The 16830-nt window shown below is 40.5% G+C and overlaps 1 protein-coding gene across 2 annotated transcripts in view; it reads right to left on the reverse strand.

Moving 5' to 3' along the window:
* Nucleotides 1–1610: 1610 nt before the first annotated feature.
* Nucleotides 1611–16830, reverse strand: part of fam83f.S (family with sequence similarity 83 member F S homeolog) — a 32553-nt gene continuing 17333 nt past the window's right edge. Inside the window, exons 2-6 of one of the 2 annotated variants that reach the window (XM_041561629.1) lie at nt 14722–14889; nt 13761–13882; nt 12904–13514; nt 11118–11209; nt 1611–2103 (exon numbers count right to left, since the gene is read on the reverse strand). In XM_041561629.1, coding sequence (XP_041417563.1) covers nt 11148–11209; nt 12904–13514; nt 13761–13882; nt 14722–14889 — 963 coding nt within the window. In that variant the 3' untranslated portion in view covers nt 1611–2103; nt 11118–11147. Of the gene's footprint in view, nt 2104–10681; nt 11210–12903; nt 13515–13760; nt 13883–14721; nt 14890–16830 lie in introns of those variants that run through there. The other variant, XM_018261207.2, reaches the window with a different exon arrangement.

Raw genomic sequence — 16830 nt, forward strand, 5'->3', positions numbered from 1 at the left:
ACTACTTCCTCTGATTCTGATTCACTGGTAAATACCTACAACTCGGCTCTGTCTGCTGCTATCGATACCCATGCCCCTCTGCAGCCACAACCACTGCACACACTCCACTGAGACTGCCTTATGTAGAGTTGCAAATGATCTCCTGACTGCTAAGGCCAAAGGGCATTACCCTATTCTCATTCTCCTGGACTTATCTTCTGATTTTGATATTGTTAACCATTCTGTTCTAATGCAAGTTCTCCATTCAATGGTATCCGTGATCAAGCTGCATCCTGGTTCTCTTGCTACCTTTCTGACCGCTCCTTCTCTGTTACTTTTGCAAACAAATCTCCTCTCCTCCTGTTCATCTTAATGTGCGGGTGCCTCAGGGTTCTGTACTTGGTCCTCTGTTGTTCAACTTGTACACTCTCTCTTTAGGAGACCTTATATCTTCATTTGGCCTTAAATATCACCTGTATGCCGATGACATTCAGATATATTTAGACACTCCCTCACTAATCGCTGATGTTCAAACCCAGATAGCAGACTGCTTAGTATCTCTTCATGGATAAACCAACGCAACCTCAAGCTCAACTTGGCCAAGACTAAGCTCATGGTCTTTCCACCCAAACCGAGCCCTTCTCTTTCTTTCACCATTACTGTTGATGGCATGACCATTAACCTGGTTAACTCAGCACGCTTGGGCGTCATCTTTGACCTGTCCCTCTCCTCAGTTTAATAATACCTGTCGTTTCTTCCTCTGCAATATAGCCAAGATACACAAACAACAGCCAAAACACTAATCCATGCCCTTATTTTATCCCATTTAGACTATTGCAATCTCCTCCTAACTGGTCTTCCTGACTACCATCTCTCTCACTTTCAATCAATCTTCAACTCTACTACCAGGATCCTTCTGCTCTCTCCTAAAAGGGAACCAGGCTTATCCTCAACTAAAATCCTTAGTGTGGCTGCCTGTTAAGCAAAGAATAACATATAAACTCCTTCTACGAACATTCAAAGCCCTTCACTCCTCTGCTCCTCACTACATTTCTTCTCATCTCTCGATATACATTACTAGTCGTCTTCTCCACTCTTCTCAGATGTACCTTTTTTTCATACCATCCATATCCACTGCCACCTCTCTTCTCAAACCCTTCTATCTTGCTGCTCCTTGCCTCTGGAATTCCATCCCTGAATTCCTCTGTAAGGAATCTTCTCTCAATCTCTTCAAGAAAAAACTAAGAGCCTACCTTTGGGAGTACTAGAACATTAGCCTAGTCCTGTGCTTACTGACTATTCTTACCGCACTTTTTCATCTCCAATTTTTGCCTGTATGTTAGCCTCCCACTCCCACTTTGACTGTAAGATCTATGGGGCAGGGACCTCCTTCCCACTATGTCTCTTACTACATAGCACATATGATTTGTCTTCCCCATGTATACTTACACATATATATATATATTTATATATATATATATATATATTATATATATATATATATATATATATATATATATATATATATATATATATATATATATATATATATATATATATATATATAGTACTTTTATGCACTGTACTGCGCTGTGGCTCCTTAACAGCACTTTACAAATAAAGTTATACATACATACAATAAAATCCACCATTGGAGATACAAGTACCTGTAAAGATGCCACTAGATGGCAGTAAGAGAAAACATACTTCAGGGAAGAAGGCCTCTCAGTATGTTACAAAGCTGTTTTTAAAGGTAATACAATATGTGTTGGAAAAGGTGGTCATTCCATAAAAGCGACCCTACTAAAAGGTGAAAATGCATTTTAAGTCCAACTTACTGGCATTTTAAACACTCCTGGAAAACTGTGTGACTTTTGGGTAAATCCTGTGTATTCTTGTTTCTTTACTTGCTCATCACTTGAATTAGTTGTGTCTGCAGATGATTGGGAAGCTGTGGTTGATTGGGGCAATCATGTTCAGAATGAATCTAACATACATTTTGTTTATTTTAAAGGTTATAGATATAGATCCTCTTGTAGCATCAAAGAATGCTGGCAGACAATGGTTTGTAATTGTAACTTGAAGTTTCTCTTTGATATTATTCTCCAAATATTGAGACGAGCCCTAGATAAAAAAAAGAGTACATTAGGCAGATGTAACGGAACTAGGAACTCTGGCTTATGATCTTAATCTGTACAAACTTAATTATATATTACCTCCTACAGTGTTGCTATAAGCAATGGAAACAAGGCATTAATGGGAGAAATTTTATTGAATCTCTCAATTAGGCTATGGGCAAACAGTGGATTTGTCCCTGATAAATGTAAGAAGAGAATCCCCCCCCCCTGCTCATCCAGTCCCAGTGCAGTAGAGGGGAGCATTGCCCCTTTTCCAAATACAATGGAAAACACAGCAAAAAGAATCACACAAAAGAATCTCTTAAAAATGTTAAGTAATTCCCAGTTGCTAATGTGTTTCAATACGCTCATAATAATCCTAGAAATCTCTAGTATTTCTATAAATTAGAAAAAAAAGAATAATTTGTCTTATTATTTATACATATATATAATCTATTTACTATACATACATCAAATGTATTTTGTGCCCAAGGAAAGGTCACTAATACTGTATTACATTTTTATAAACTGTAATAAACCCAGTATTAGTGCAGACTCTTGGCAGGGGTTTGTGCTGCAAAATGTATACAAAAACAAGCAGTATAACGTTGTCTCCCCTTTCCACTAAAAAAAGTTGTAGAACCAATACAGCTGATTAAAATTAGAGGTCTCCCATTTCTTTCTTAACAGTTATTCCATTTTAAGCGGAATGTGGGTATTGCAGTATGAAGCTGTACAAATCACAACATCCCATTCCCATTGTAGCCCATGCCTCCAAAGATCTGCCTCCAAAGAACGGTGATGAGAAATTTCACTGCAAGTAAAAGCAAGTGACAAAGATAATGATTCTTTCTTTAGCAGCATCTTTTGGCAATGGCAGATGCTTTGTTTATATCAGCTGGTTTGGTTCTGTTGTGAAACAGTCAGTTCAATATAGATCAGCCTTGGTCTCTAGCTGCCTCTGGCAGGAGTGTAACTACAGAGGAAGCAGACCCTGAAATTGCAGGGGGCCCAGGAAGTATAGGGGCCATGGGCGTAACTACAGAGGAAGTAGACCGTGCGGCTGCAGGGGGCCCAGGAGGTATAGGGGGCCCCATGAGGCCCAAATAATGCTCAATTTCAACTTCTATTAGTAAAACAAGACAACCTCTGGATACATGTATGTTGGGGGCCCCTAAAATTAATTTGCTGTGGGGCCCAGTAACATCTAGTTATGCCACTGATAGGGGCCCCACAAGGCCCTAATTCATATACAATTTCAATAAATATTGGTAAAACAGGTCAACCTCTTCTGTCAGTAGCAGATGCGGGTCTTGTGGGAGCATACGCAGTAGAAGCTTATTCAGAATACAGCACCTTAGAACTTAACTGCGCAACTTTGTAGATTTATAACAGGTCAGGAGAAATGCTCCCTGCCCCTGCTGTGGGCAGGGAGCTTGGAGGGAGTCAATTGGGCAGGCATTGGAGGGGGCTGGCTTTTAGTTCTCCTTTAAGACAATTTATCAAAACCTAACAGCCTCTGGGATAGAATTATCTCTTGGCATGCACCATTATATAATCTGTCCAAGTTTTTGTAGGAACCCATAGGGTTTATTAGCATAATGTGTACAGCATAATGTGTACATGTATCATTGGCCCAAAGGCTGATGGCAAGTGTAGGGACCCATAGGTTTAATGTGCCTCTATGGCTTTAAATCCCTACACTTCCTGATCTCCCTAATTGTGGGGCAGATGCCCATGTAGCTAGTTGTAATTTACATATCCCAGTTATTGGCCAAGAAGTGTTGTGACCACTTCCTGTCACACTTTGGTACAGTGAGTGAGAAGGGTGGATTTTCCTCTTTGGCTTCTGGTTGCTGATCCAGCTGGATGTTTCCATGGAGCCTGGGTACATCAAGGCCCAGTAAAGCCCGTTTGCCTTCGAGGGACCTGAACCTCTAGTGTGGAAGTCAGGGAGCAGGGACCCTGCGAATGAGGTGTAGCAGAGAGTAGCTTCCCACTGTGAAGGAATCACAGTGAATATGGTGTCAGGCTTTAGGTTCTCCTTCCTGACCACTCCACTGGGTGAGATCCAGACCACCTGTGAGGTATTTCTTCTTGGAGGTGCTGTACTGCCTTGACTACATCCTCAGGGAATTCACCTGCATCTACCTCTGATATACTGTATGAGCTGTGTGCCTATATATTCTGCAAATGCCTCTTTACTGATGTAAGTACCTTGGGGATCATTTGTCTTTGACAAATAAGCTATTCATTCTGTTTGACTGCAAGAACCTCCTGGTGCCCATTTCTTTATTGGTTTAAGCACAGTAGCCTGTGGGAGTTGTAGTTGCAACACACCACACCTTCGTTCCACTTTGTCCTGCCTTAAGTGTCCAGTGTAACCCATGCTGTAGTATACTAGATGGTTGTTAACCCGTTGGCCTGGATAGTCCAGAATCGTGTTACACAAGTTTCTGCCACACTTCAGTATAGTGCAGGGCAGAGGGTGGTGCTTCTTCATTCCCCTGCCACCCCAGGAAGGAGTGGATGGTAATGGAGGCCTGGAGCTTAGGCCCTTGTTAAAGGATAACTAAAGCTTAAATAAAGAAGTAGGTAGAAATGTTGTACATTATGTTTTGTTCTTCTATATCAGCCCAGTGTAACCACAGCCCTTTAGCAGGAAGATCTGTATCTCCAAAGATGCCCCAGTAGCCCCCATCTTCTGATTCACTGCACATGCTCTGTGCTGCTGTCACTTACTGAGCTTAGGGGCCCCACTCACAATATACAGTACACATAGAATATAAATGTCACAATATAAGGCTGATTAGTAATTAATACAGACAATTACTACATGACAGCACAGAAACCAGTGCAACTAGCATCAAAATGTAATAATCAGCCCTATATCAGCTTATATTACAGGACAACCTCATTTTCTGCTTGATAATTTGCAACGACCCCTAAGCTTAGCTTCACAACAGCAGCCCAGAGCCCACTGAGCATGTCAGTGTCACAGACACTTTCCAAAATGGTGACCCCCTGTGACAAGTTTGAAGTCCTGGATCATTGCTGCTATTGACAAGCTGAAACGTTAGGTTTCTGCAATACTTCAGCATATAAAATATTGCATTTGCAGCCATATTATTTTTTAGGGTTTAGTTCTCCTTTAAGGGAAGGCCTTGGTGAAGTTGGGATACAAGGAGCCCATGAATGAGGAGTGGTCACAATAGGGTAGTTCTCTGTAAAGCACTTTCTAGGAAAGTGAGGCATATAGAACTAGTGAGCATGAGCAGCAGCCTGTAGTGTAGGGATCACAGCCTGATAGGATTTTAGGTTTACTGATTTCCCTGACTTGTCGGGATCCAGGTCATTGTAAAGAGATGCTGATTGTGCATGTATCTATGTGGTAAACTATCTCCCCAGGGATGTGACAAGGTGCTGGATCTGAAATGCTGTGTTGTTACCTGACATGTATATGATAAACCTCAGAGGATTGTGAGTATCAAAACCCAGATTTGTGTTTTAAGAGAATAAAGCCTGTTGCTGTTTGTTCTGTTCAAGAACCTTTTGGCATTCAATTCTGTTATTTAGTCAGTCGGCACAAGTGAGGTGTAATTGCACAACACCATTTCTTCACCCTTTCATATAGCAAAGGCCCATCTTGTGGAGAGAGGGTTAAATGCAACTGATTCTCTGCTTGTTTCCTAGCCAGACAAGGTCTAACGTAGCTAAGAGGGGTATATATATATATTTTTTACATTCACATACATTTTAATTCATTCTGTAATTGACTTTACACATAACTGTGTTTGTTACATGGATGTGAGACAAATTCTCCTTTTGTGCACCAACCAGATTTCGTCCTCATTCTTAAACAGAAATAAATCTTTTGTATATTTTTAGATCTGTGTATATGGTCACAAATATTTATGTACCCTAAGAAACATTCATTCTGTATACTAGGGATATTTTTGTATAAAACGTTGAGAAAACTGGACATAAATAAAGTCAGTTGCGTGAAAGTAGTGCAATTACACCACCCCAGGGTCATAACTCCTCCGACATCATTGTGCCTGTCTCTGATGTCATCATGCCCACCCCAACATCCCTACCCCCAATGCAATTTGCCCTGCCATCTTTAGGTTTAGCATCTAGCAAAGGTGGCAACCCAAGTTGCATGTACAGAGATTCTTTCTTTTAGATGTTTCTCCTTGGCATCAAGACATTAAGGGGGTTATTTATTAAAACACAATTTTTTTATGGCATCTGTTTCGTCGCCGAAAACCCAAAAAAGTTGCAGTAAAAAAAGACACCATTTTTTCATGATTTATTATGCCCCAATTTGTTCCAAGTCCAAATCCAAAAATACTCTGATGAAAAATAAACCTGACGAATTCATGTAAAAGTCAATGGCAGATGTCCCCTTGACCATGGGAAATGTTCAGAGTTTTCGGGTTTTGACGCTGGTTTTTCAAAAAATTTTGTGCGACAGTCCGAAAAAGTTGTGTTTTTTCCTTTTTTGATTTTTTTCTAGTTTTTTTTAATTGATAAATTAGGGCAAATTGTGGATTCTAGTTTGGTCGGACTTTTTTTATTTAAAAAAATCTGAAAAAAATTAGATTTTGATTAATAACCTTATCAAGATTCATGTACATTTTGATATCTGCAGTAGCATCTTGTGTGCTTTTAAAGTGGATGTTGGGCTGGAAATACGTTTTTCCCGTATATACTCGAGTATAAGCCGAGTTTTTCAGCATCCAAAATGTGCTGAAAAAGTCTACCTCGGCTTATACTCGAGTCAGTGGGCAGTAGCTGAGATTGCAGTCACTTTTAATCATTCCTATACAAACAGTTCGCTTGGGGAGAGACTGCAATATCACATAGCGCCCTCTGTTGGTTATATGAAAGAATAACAGTGCACCCTCTGTTGGTTTTATGAAAGAATAACAGACTGCAATATCACACAGCACCATCTGTTGGTTATATGAAAGAATAACAGTGCGCCCTCTGTTGGTTATATGAAAGAATAACAGTGACTGCAATATCACACAGCGCCATCTGTTGGTTATATGAAAGAATAACAGTGCGCCCTCTGTTGGTTATATGAAAAAATAACAGTGACTGCAATATCACATGTTGGTTATATGAAGGATTAACAGTGACTGCAATATCACACAGCGCCCTCTGTTGGTTATACGAAAGATTATCAGTGATGGCAATATTACACAGCACCCTCTGCACATGGTAGTGGGACAATGCACACAGTAATCCGTTTGGCAATTCTCTGTCACCATCAACTTTGCAAAGAAGTCCAGTTGATCGCTGGGGGGTCGCTTTGGCGGAATGTGCGCTGCTGGGAGACAGGGCTGTAGTTGTGTCTAGGCTTATACTCAATAAGTTTTCCCAGTTTTGTAGGTAAAATTAGGTACCTCGGCTTATACTCGGGTCGGCTTATACTCGTGTATATACGGTAATGAAGACAAAATAAAATCAAAATAATAATTATTATTATCCTTTATCCTTTCACAGTGCTGACATTTTCATCAGTATTTTACAGAGATTATACAGGATATCATTGACATCATTCCCTGCCCCAGTGGAGTTTACAGTCTCATTTTCCTAACATATTCACACTCTGGTCAGTTAACCTGCCTGTATGGTTTGGAGTGTGGATGAACTGGAGGAAACCCATGTAAGCAGACAACCTGCCTGTATGGTTTGGAGTGTGGATGAACTGGAGGAAACCCATGTAAGCAGACACCTTGCTCATAGTGCCATGGATAGAATCAGTATTAAAGGAATTGTTCAGTGTAAAAATAAAAACAAGGTAAATAGATAGGCTGTGCAAAATAAAAAATGTTTCTAATATAGTTAGTTAGCCAAATATGTAATGTATACAGACTGGAGTGACTTGATTTCTATGCACCAGATATTCAGCAATAGTTGACAACCAGGAATGAAAGCAAATTGAGCAGACACACATGAACATCACATTGAGTAAGGCAGAAAAAACCCAAAAAACATTAATACATAAGTAAGTAAAGATGCGTTTTGTGATTCCATAGCCAGGGCGCTCTGCGCTAATGAGGCGAGTTGAAAAAATTGACTTTACTAGTGTGCCCGACTCCTGCCTCAAAAACAGCCCTGTTCATAGCACTTAGTTATGTTTCAATAAACTTTTTTTTATGCCTTGGATTGTCATGTGTATCTTCTCACTATACCTTATTCTCACGTGTTCAAGGCTGGAATGGAACCAAAATTCCCAGCCCTGCAAGGCAGCAAAGTGAACCACTGTGGCACCATGAATTGTGGCCCTTTGCAGTTGCTGTAGCATACAGTCATGCGAAATTGGGCAACAGCACTATTGAGTGTTCCTGGGCATAATTTACAAGCCAATTATTAACGTTAACAATTGAAAGTATATTAAAAGAAAAATGAGATTAAAAAACTATAAAAAAAGAGTTTAACAATTGAATGAGTTTTCCAACACAATATAATTGCTTTGAGCAACATTAGCTTCTATTTGGATTGCCTCTTGCAAAAATGTAATAAGTAATTGGGATTAGCAGTGCACATGAAAAAATGATTGATTGGCACTATCAGACATAACATTTCATGGGGGATGCTAAGAGCTGAGGTTTAGTAGTTCAACCAAAGGCAGCCTATCCCTGCTATATATTTCATAATAGCTAAGGATGCTGGGAAATGCAGTTAAGCAACAGTTCAACCGGCCCAGCATGTCCATTGTGAATATACAGTCTATTTAGCCACAATAATGTTTTGTCCCATTACAGCCTGGAAACAATACAGTGACATGGTTCCATCCCTGTTGGTATTACTTTATCTGTTCCGCTAAGCAGCAAAATATCAGTATTACTATAGTGCACCTAAATATGTAATTAGTCACACCCATATATTTTACCCAGACTGTATAAACAATTCTGGTACAACTATGGAGGGCAAAGAACTTAAAGGGGTTGTTCACCTTTGAGTTTAATATGATTTGGAGAGTGAAAAAATTCAGAAAGTATAAAAATAAATAATGAGGACCAACTGGAAACTTGTTTAGAATTGAGCATTTTATGACATACTAAAAGTTAACTCAAAGGTGAACCACCCCTTTAACCTAACAAAATAAGTTAAGTGTCCAATCACAATACATTTTCTGAAAAATGCCTTCTTTTGCACTTTCCCGCGAATAAGCTGATTCGCCACTAGTAACATATTTTTCAATGGGGGAGATTTGTTGCCCACAGTAGCAAATTTTTAATGTGGGTGACAAATCTCCCGATGTGTCAATGCCAAGAGCCATGGGTCAAATAATTCTGAGCCACATCTGCCTTTATCTGAACCTTTATTCACTGTGTGAGATTTGAATTAGGGATGCACCGAATCCAGGATTCGGCCTTTTTCAGCAGGATTCAGATTGGGACAAATCCTTGTGCCTGGCCAAAACGAATCAGAATCCTAATTTGCATATGTAAATATGGGGCGGGTAGGGAAATCACGTGACTTTTTTATCACAAAAGAATTTTTTCTACTTTATCCTTTCCTGACCTTAATTTGCATATGCATATTAGGATTCAGATTCGGGTCGGTATTCGGCCGAATCTTTCACCAAGATTCAGGGATTCTGCTGCATCCCAAATAGTGGATTCGGTGCATCCCTAATTTGAATTGTGATGTATTTATTCCTTTTATAAATGTGGAGAAAAAGACAAAGGGTTGTAGCCAGATAAACAATTGGGGGTGTACTATTTTCGGCTTTAGGGAGAATGAAGCTGTGTATTCAGTTTGCCTCTCACAATGAGTTGCATTGTTTATTGCGGTGAAATTATTAGTGCAGATCCTTCTTCTCTTTTAGTTAAAGGTGGCAACACATGGGGTATTTTCTCTGCTGGTTGAGAAGTGCCTGAGACCACCCTTTCCCCATCCCACTGAATTGGATAAAATACCCCATGAGAGATTAACTTCACAGTTGCACCGGACGCATCATAATGTCTGTTCTGCATACCAGCGCACTTCTTGACCGTCAGAGCACGCAGCTACAGGGGATACTTTTCAGAAAATGTCATTGGATACCACACATCACCATACCTCCCAACTGTCCCGTTTTTCACGGGACAGTCCCAATTTTGACAGCTCAAACCGCAGGCCTGGATGGCAGGTACACTTAGATGCATTTGTAACAATTTAAGATAAACTGGTCTCTTTGGGAAACTGTGACTTGCAGCTTAAAGGGCAATTCACCTTCATTAGCAAAACTGCAATAACACATAAAACCTGAAACCTAAAAACCCCAGTGTTCAAACTATCCATAACCTGACAAATTTTGTAAACAGGATGTGGTATTTAGGGGATGTGACCATAAAATGGGAGTAGTCAAAAAATGTTCGTGGCAAATATTTTTGTCCCTCTTTCTGTTTTACAAATGTTGGGAGGTATGTATCACAGTAAGTGAGTGGCATGAATAACATTTTATATGAGAGTATGGCAATTTCCCTGTCTCCCAGTCCCAGCTACTTCCAGGTTCGGTATTTCCACAGACAATAAGTTCCTGCTTCGCATAATTTAGAAATGATCAGTATAAAAAAATCTGGTTCCCTTTTAAATCATTCTCCTTTATTAACCACTAGAAACAAATGCAATTGGTGGCTAGGAAAATGTCTGCTCATTTGCTCTATTTGGCAGAGACTTTCCTTTTATATTGGACATGTAGAATTCAATAGTAAGCTAGCACAAAAATTTGTTTTTGTGCCAGCTTACCACTGAATTCTACATGTCTGATATTACCTCACCAAGCGGAAGGTCTGGGGCTTGAGCACTGGACCCCCTGTTAGCATTGTTAAGTGTACCTTACTACTCACAAGTTTTGCAATACTGGATATTTTTCCTCACCCCCCACCCCATGTTACCCCTGCAAAATTTTCTTTCCTTTTATATTGGCCTAGTGTACCCTGGCACATTCCTACTTCCTTCTGAAAATTCCCCCTGTTAGATTTTTTTTCGTGCATGTGTTTAAATAAATATATTTACAAAGTTCACAGAACATCAGAAGTCTCCTCTTCAAGAAATGATGCACTTTTCTGGGGTCTTCACCTTCTCACTTTTAGTGGGGCTGGATTTTCCTGGGGGAGAAGTAAAAGAAATGCCTCATTAGAAAGCAAGTCACAAAATCATCATATGCAGCACACAGTGTTGCAAGATTGTAATGAGAAATGCCTAATTAAAGGGTAATCACTACAATAACAATTCAATTAAAGGAGAACTATACCCCCAAATTGAATACTTAAGCAACAGATAGTTCACATCATATTAAGTGGCATATTAATGAATCTTACTAAACTAGAATATATATTTAACTAAATATCAAGCCCCCATTTTCTGATATTCTCTGTGCTGCCTCACGTGACCAGAAATACTGCAGCTTTATCTGTACAGGGGCTCTGCTGCCACGAGGCGAGTTGATTCTATGAGACTCAGGCGTGGCTGCCATGCGCTGACACTCTTGCTGTTCACAAAGTACATGTGCATTTTTATGCACCCATCATTAGGCTTGACTTGAATCTGTTTAAAGTGTGTAATAAGCCTGAGGCCCAATATTTTGCTGCCTCAGTACCTTCTCTGATGGCATGCTAATTTATTCTTATTCAGATGCAAAAGCCAACCAAGAAAGCAAAACATTCATCCTACAGCGGTAGACTATTAGCCTTTCCTTGCAACAAACAGGGAAACATCCTTTGGCCACACGGGCAGATTTGGGGAGATTAGTCACCAGGCGACAAATCTCCTCTTCTTCGTGGCGACTAATCTCCCCGATCTGCCTTCCCCTGCCTTCCGCCGGCTAAAATATAAATCACCTGGGGGCAGGCACACAGAGCGCTTCGTTTTCCGAAGTCACAAGGAAACTTTGGGCGACTTTTGAATCGATCAGTGTACCTGCCCCCAGGCGATTTCAATTTTAGTCGGCGGAAGGCAGGGGAAGGTAGATCAGGGAGATTAGTCACCACAAGGAAGAGGAGATTTGTTGCCTGGTGACTAATTTCCCCTGAATCTGCCCGTGTGGCCAGACCCAAAACATTTACCCACAGGATGATTTACAAAGCATAATTTGGTGCTCTTTGCTATGGTTTATTTTTGCATTGATCTCAATGGCAGGGTTATCATAGAACTCTGTCAGTCATGGGATAATACAGATTTTCTTACCTCCTGCTCTGCAACAGCATATATATGCATACAGGATACTGTACTTTCCCATCACTGTCATGGGGCTTATAATAAGAATAGCTAAGCCAGTATGCTGGTACTGCCCCATCATAGTGAGCTGCAGCTTGCTGGCTTGTTGTATTGGAATTTAATAAAAAACTGATGGTAAATGTATTTCAATCTGCTGTCTGTAAAGAAGGCTGGCTTGTCAGGCCCAAGACCTCACCTAGGCTTGTCAGGCCCAAGACCTCACCTAAAGTTAAACCACAGCAAGTAATTGGGAATTAGCAGGAACACTTCTGCCATGAGGAAGGTAAGAATAACTCAGCACTAGCAATTTTGCCCCATCTGAGTGAAGCTTTAGGTAAGCACAGGTGGGGCAGGAGAAAGGGTGATTTTGGGTCTCAACTCAACTGTGTAATGCTGAGGGGCTCACTGGAAAACTGTTAACCTGGGCAGTAACCAATGACAAGCAATCAAATGTTTAAATTTTTTACCTGCAGCTGGCTAAAAAGAGTCTAATTGCTGATTGGTACCTATGGGTTACTGATTAAGTCCTAATATTCCTAATAACCCCTGTATATCAGTTGCAATCAGCATATCCTTATTGACTTACCAGAACTCATCAGATCTATATTACTGTGTCTTCTACTGTTGTCTGATTCCAATTGTGGTTTATTCAAAACAACGAAGTCACCTTCTACCACATTGCCCAAGAGAGGGTTTTGGCGTTTCTTAAAACTAAACAATTTGAAGGTTTTTTTGCTTGTTTTGGGAGAGAGTGTGTTTTCTGTGAATGTTCCTGTTTCTTTTTTTATTGGTAATGATTGTGGAAGGTCAACCAAATTCACAATCCCTGGTGACTCCTGCTCTATGGAAACTAAGTCATCCAGGAATTTGTCCATTCTCTTTTCCCCTTCACTTTTTCCATCTTCTCCTGCTTCTGGATGATTTGGGGAACCAAAACGTAGCATTTCCCCAGGAGCTGGGCTCCGTCCCACCACCAAAGAGTACTTGGGGTTGATGAGCTTGCGTGCAACAGTGGAGGAACGTGCTCTGGCCCCTATAGGACTTGGCTGATAGTCTGGGAGGCTTAGCTCTTTGTATAGATTGACTTCCTCGGAGATGGCATAGAGCTCACGGAACTCAATGTCAAATGGTTCTGTGTATTTTCCAGACAGGAGTGTCATAATGCTACGGTCCACCCTTAATGAACTCCATGTAAACCTGGCAAGCAGATGAAAACAGATTAATGACAAAGAGCCTGCAAATACACAGCTAACACAATCCAGTAGCAGGACACTGCCTGGGCAGAACTATCATTTGTTTTTTTGCAGCTAATAGCTTTTAAAATGTGAATTGACTAGCATTTGTGAGAAGAAATCCTATTTCTAAATTATAACAAGCCAACATATAATACATTTTCATACCAATTTCAAAATATGGCTTAACAATCAACAGTTTTCATATTACCTGAATGAGCCATAAGCCACTTTTTCTCCATCCACCATGAGATACTTGTGTGTCAGGGAGCCACTGATCTTCCCATATGGCAGGTAAAATCCCACCCCTGTAACGTATCTGACTCGTAAATTCTACATATAAAATGAGACAAATAAATCCCACATTAGTAATCTCCATGAAGGTGGCAAGATTCTGGAACGTCATTATGACTTTTAAACTCATCAAGAGACTAAGTTGCACATAATGACAACATTTGCTGCTTCTTTTGAAATCTGTAGGGGTCACTGTCTTCCTGCTTTGAAAAATTGCAACTGGTAAATGGTAGCCATCCCAAGCAGCACTGTAGTCATGAAAGAGGGTGGGGTAGTCACATAGATGTCCTCCACTCCTGTCCCTACCCATCCCCTAACTTGCATGCCATTCAGATGTGCAAGTTAGGGAGCAGTGGAAACTTTGGGGAAGGGCTCGCTTTTGCCTACCAGCACAAGTGCCAGATTTTTTATGTGCCCCTTAGTGCTTTTGCACTTCTTCCCCAGGTGTAAGTAAATGACCCCTTGTGTGAGGGCAAGAGGTGTGTTACTGTAGCCTCCACAGCTATGCTATTATAGGCTACATAAGTACTATTAGACATGCAGTGTTTTTGCTCACCTAGCTAGTATGTACTGGATTTATAGTTTAGATTCCCTGAAACCGGGGTTTGTTTGCTTTTCCATTCTAAGGGCAATGACACATGGGACATTGGGGTTTTTAAAAATCATGGCGACTAATCACTCTTCATACACAAACATACAAGTGACCATGTGTAAAAAATACAGTACTACTCCAGAGCAACTGTTGCTCCAAGTCGCCACTGGAGCTTTTTTTGTGCGAATAACCATGCCTAACCGTATATAGTGGCTGGTTATTTAAGTACAAATTGCCATTGCGATTAGTCACCGCAATCAGGTTTTAAAAATCGCAGCTGACATACCCGAAGCATAAAGCTTGATAGCTGCATCATTTCACACATCTCCAAGAAATGTTTCACACCTTCTTCTCCTAGAATCATGTAAACAGGGACTCTCCGCTTGCTAGCAGCATCCAGTACATCTCTAAATAGTTCCCGGTCTGTAAAGTAATCCATAACAATGGCAATAACCTAGAAATAAATAGTAAAAAAAAGAACACTGTGATATTGCTTTCTCAATCCCAGAGTTGGAACTAGCAATGCTGGGGATCTGTGTTTTTCATGAGTTTAGGTCAAAAGGGGACGACTGACTTGGGTTTGGATGGTAAGTGGGTCCAGGTCTCAACTGCCCCTCTGCCTTTATAGTATGGGCCACCTCGCCCTCATTGATATAAGTGGGGGACCCTCCCCCCTCTGCAGTAGTGATCCTAGAGGGGGGCGGGCCCTGGTGCGTGACGCGCAGCTGGGCCCCGCCCCCCTCCTTACGGCCGCATTTGTTAGTGGCGCACGGACTGCCGGGGGGTGCGGGCCCTGGCCCACTCGCACCCCCTGCTCCCACAGTAGTTCTGTCACTGCCCCTCTGTGATAAAACCAGGAAGTCTACTTACATTTAAAGCTAAAGGATACATTCCGAAGAGTCTTTTTTTGTCTTATTTTTATTATTATATCCATATACAGTTAACATATTTATGAAAAAGTAAAGGTAAACTGTGATTGTAAATTGCTGGCAGGCAATTATCTGACCTTTGCCTTCTTAGCCAGATTATGGGTGTGTTGGGGTAATTTACTCTGATAAACTGAAACAGAAACCCTGGCAGAAGTACACGAAGCAGAGATAAGAATGTGTCTGCAGGCAAACATGTACAGATAAAGGAATTATAATAGCGAGAGGACATTCAGCAAAGTAGTGGAGTAAAACTGAAGTACAAATGTGTTTTTGCATGCATCAGAAAAAGTTATAAGAAGGAGATGTTCAACAGTTCAGCTAAAAAACCCTTCAGGCATCCCCTGAGAGCTGAAGGATGGGAACTGTAGTTAAAGGGATACTGTCATGGGAAAAAATATTTTTTCAAAATGAATCAGTTAATAGTGCTGCTCCAGCAGAATTCTGCACTGAAATCCATTTCTCAAAAGAGCAAACTGATTTTTTTATATTCAATTTTGAAATCTGACATGGGACTAGACATATTGTCAATTTCACAGCTGAGTTTACAATCTCTCACACACACAGAGACCTACACAAGCACTGGAACATACAAACTGACTAGATGGCAACCCAACCTAGCAACCAGATAGCATCATAAATCCCAGTCTGAAAGGATGCTGAACAAAAAGTTACTCAGTTCCAAAACTATATCAGATGGAGACCAGTTCAGTTGGAAAGGCCATAGAATACCACTTACTGCAAAACACTTAAAAACCCCCTTTAATTTTTAGGTTATCTTTAAAGGCCATGTAAAACAATCTGCTCCTAAGACAGGTGTTGTATTTTGTGAAAATACCTTTTCATCTATCAACTTGTCAGTACATGTTTAACATGTCCCTTTAACAATATGAGCTCATTCTGTACCTGCAAAGGACCAACACCCAGATTTTGCCCATTGAAGGCATCATGGGAGTTGTATTTTTATATCATATAAAGAACTGCAATGAACCACCCATGTTAATAAAGGGATACTGACACTGTATAAAAAATATCATCCTGATAACACAGATTTCCAGTTTTTGTTCCAAAATACCCAAATCCCTGACCCACTTACTAAGAAAGCTTAGCACGTCAGGTTGCAGTGTGCTTGCCTTGGGGAATATGGTCTAACTTTCAATGCGTCTTAGTGAGTTAAGACTGGAAATATAGGTGGCTGTACTGATGAAAATCAGGTGGTTATTTATGCTCATTTCAAGAAGGAAAACAAAGCCTACTGCCCTCCAGCAGCTTCTGTGTGACACAGGTTACAGAATTTGTCAACAACAGTTAAAGGAAAACTATACCCCCCAAACAATGTAGGTCTCTATAAAAAGATATTGCATAAAACAGCTCATATGTAAAACCCTGCTTCATGTAAATAAACCATTTTCATAATAATATACTTTTCTAGTAGTATGTGCCATTGGGTAATCATAAATAGAAAATTG

Source organism: Xenopus laevis, chromosome 4S (genome assembly GCF_017654675.1).
Source record: "Xenopus laevis strain J_2021 chromosome 4S, Xenopus_laevis_v10.1, whole genome shotgun sequence".
Lineage (NCBI taxonomy): Eukaryota > Metazoa > Chordata > Amphibia > Anura > Pipidae > Xenopus > Xenopus laevis.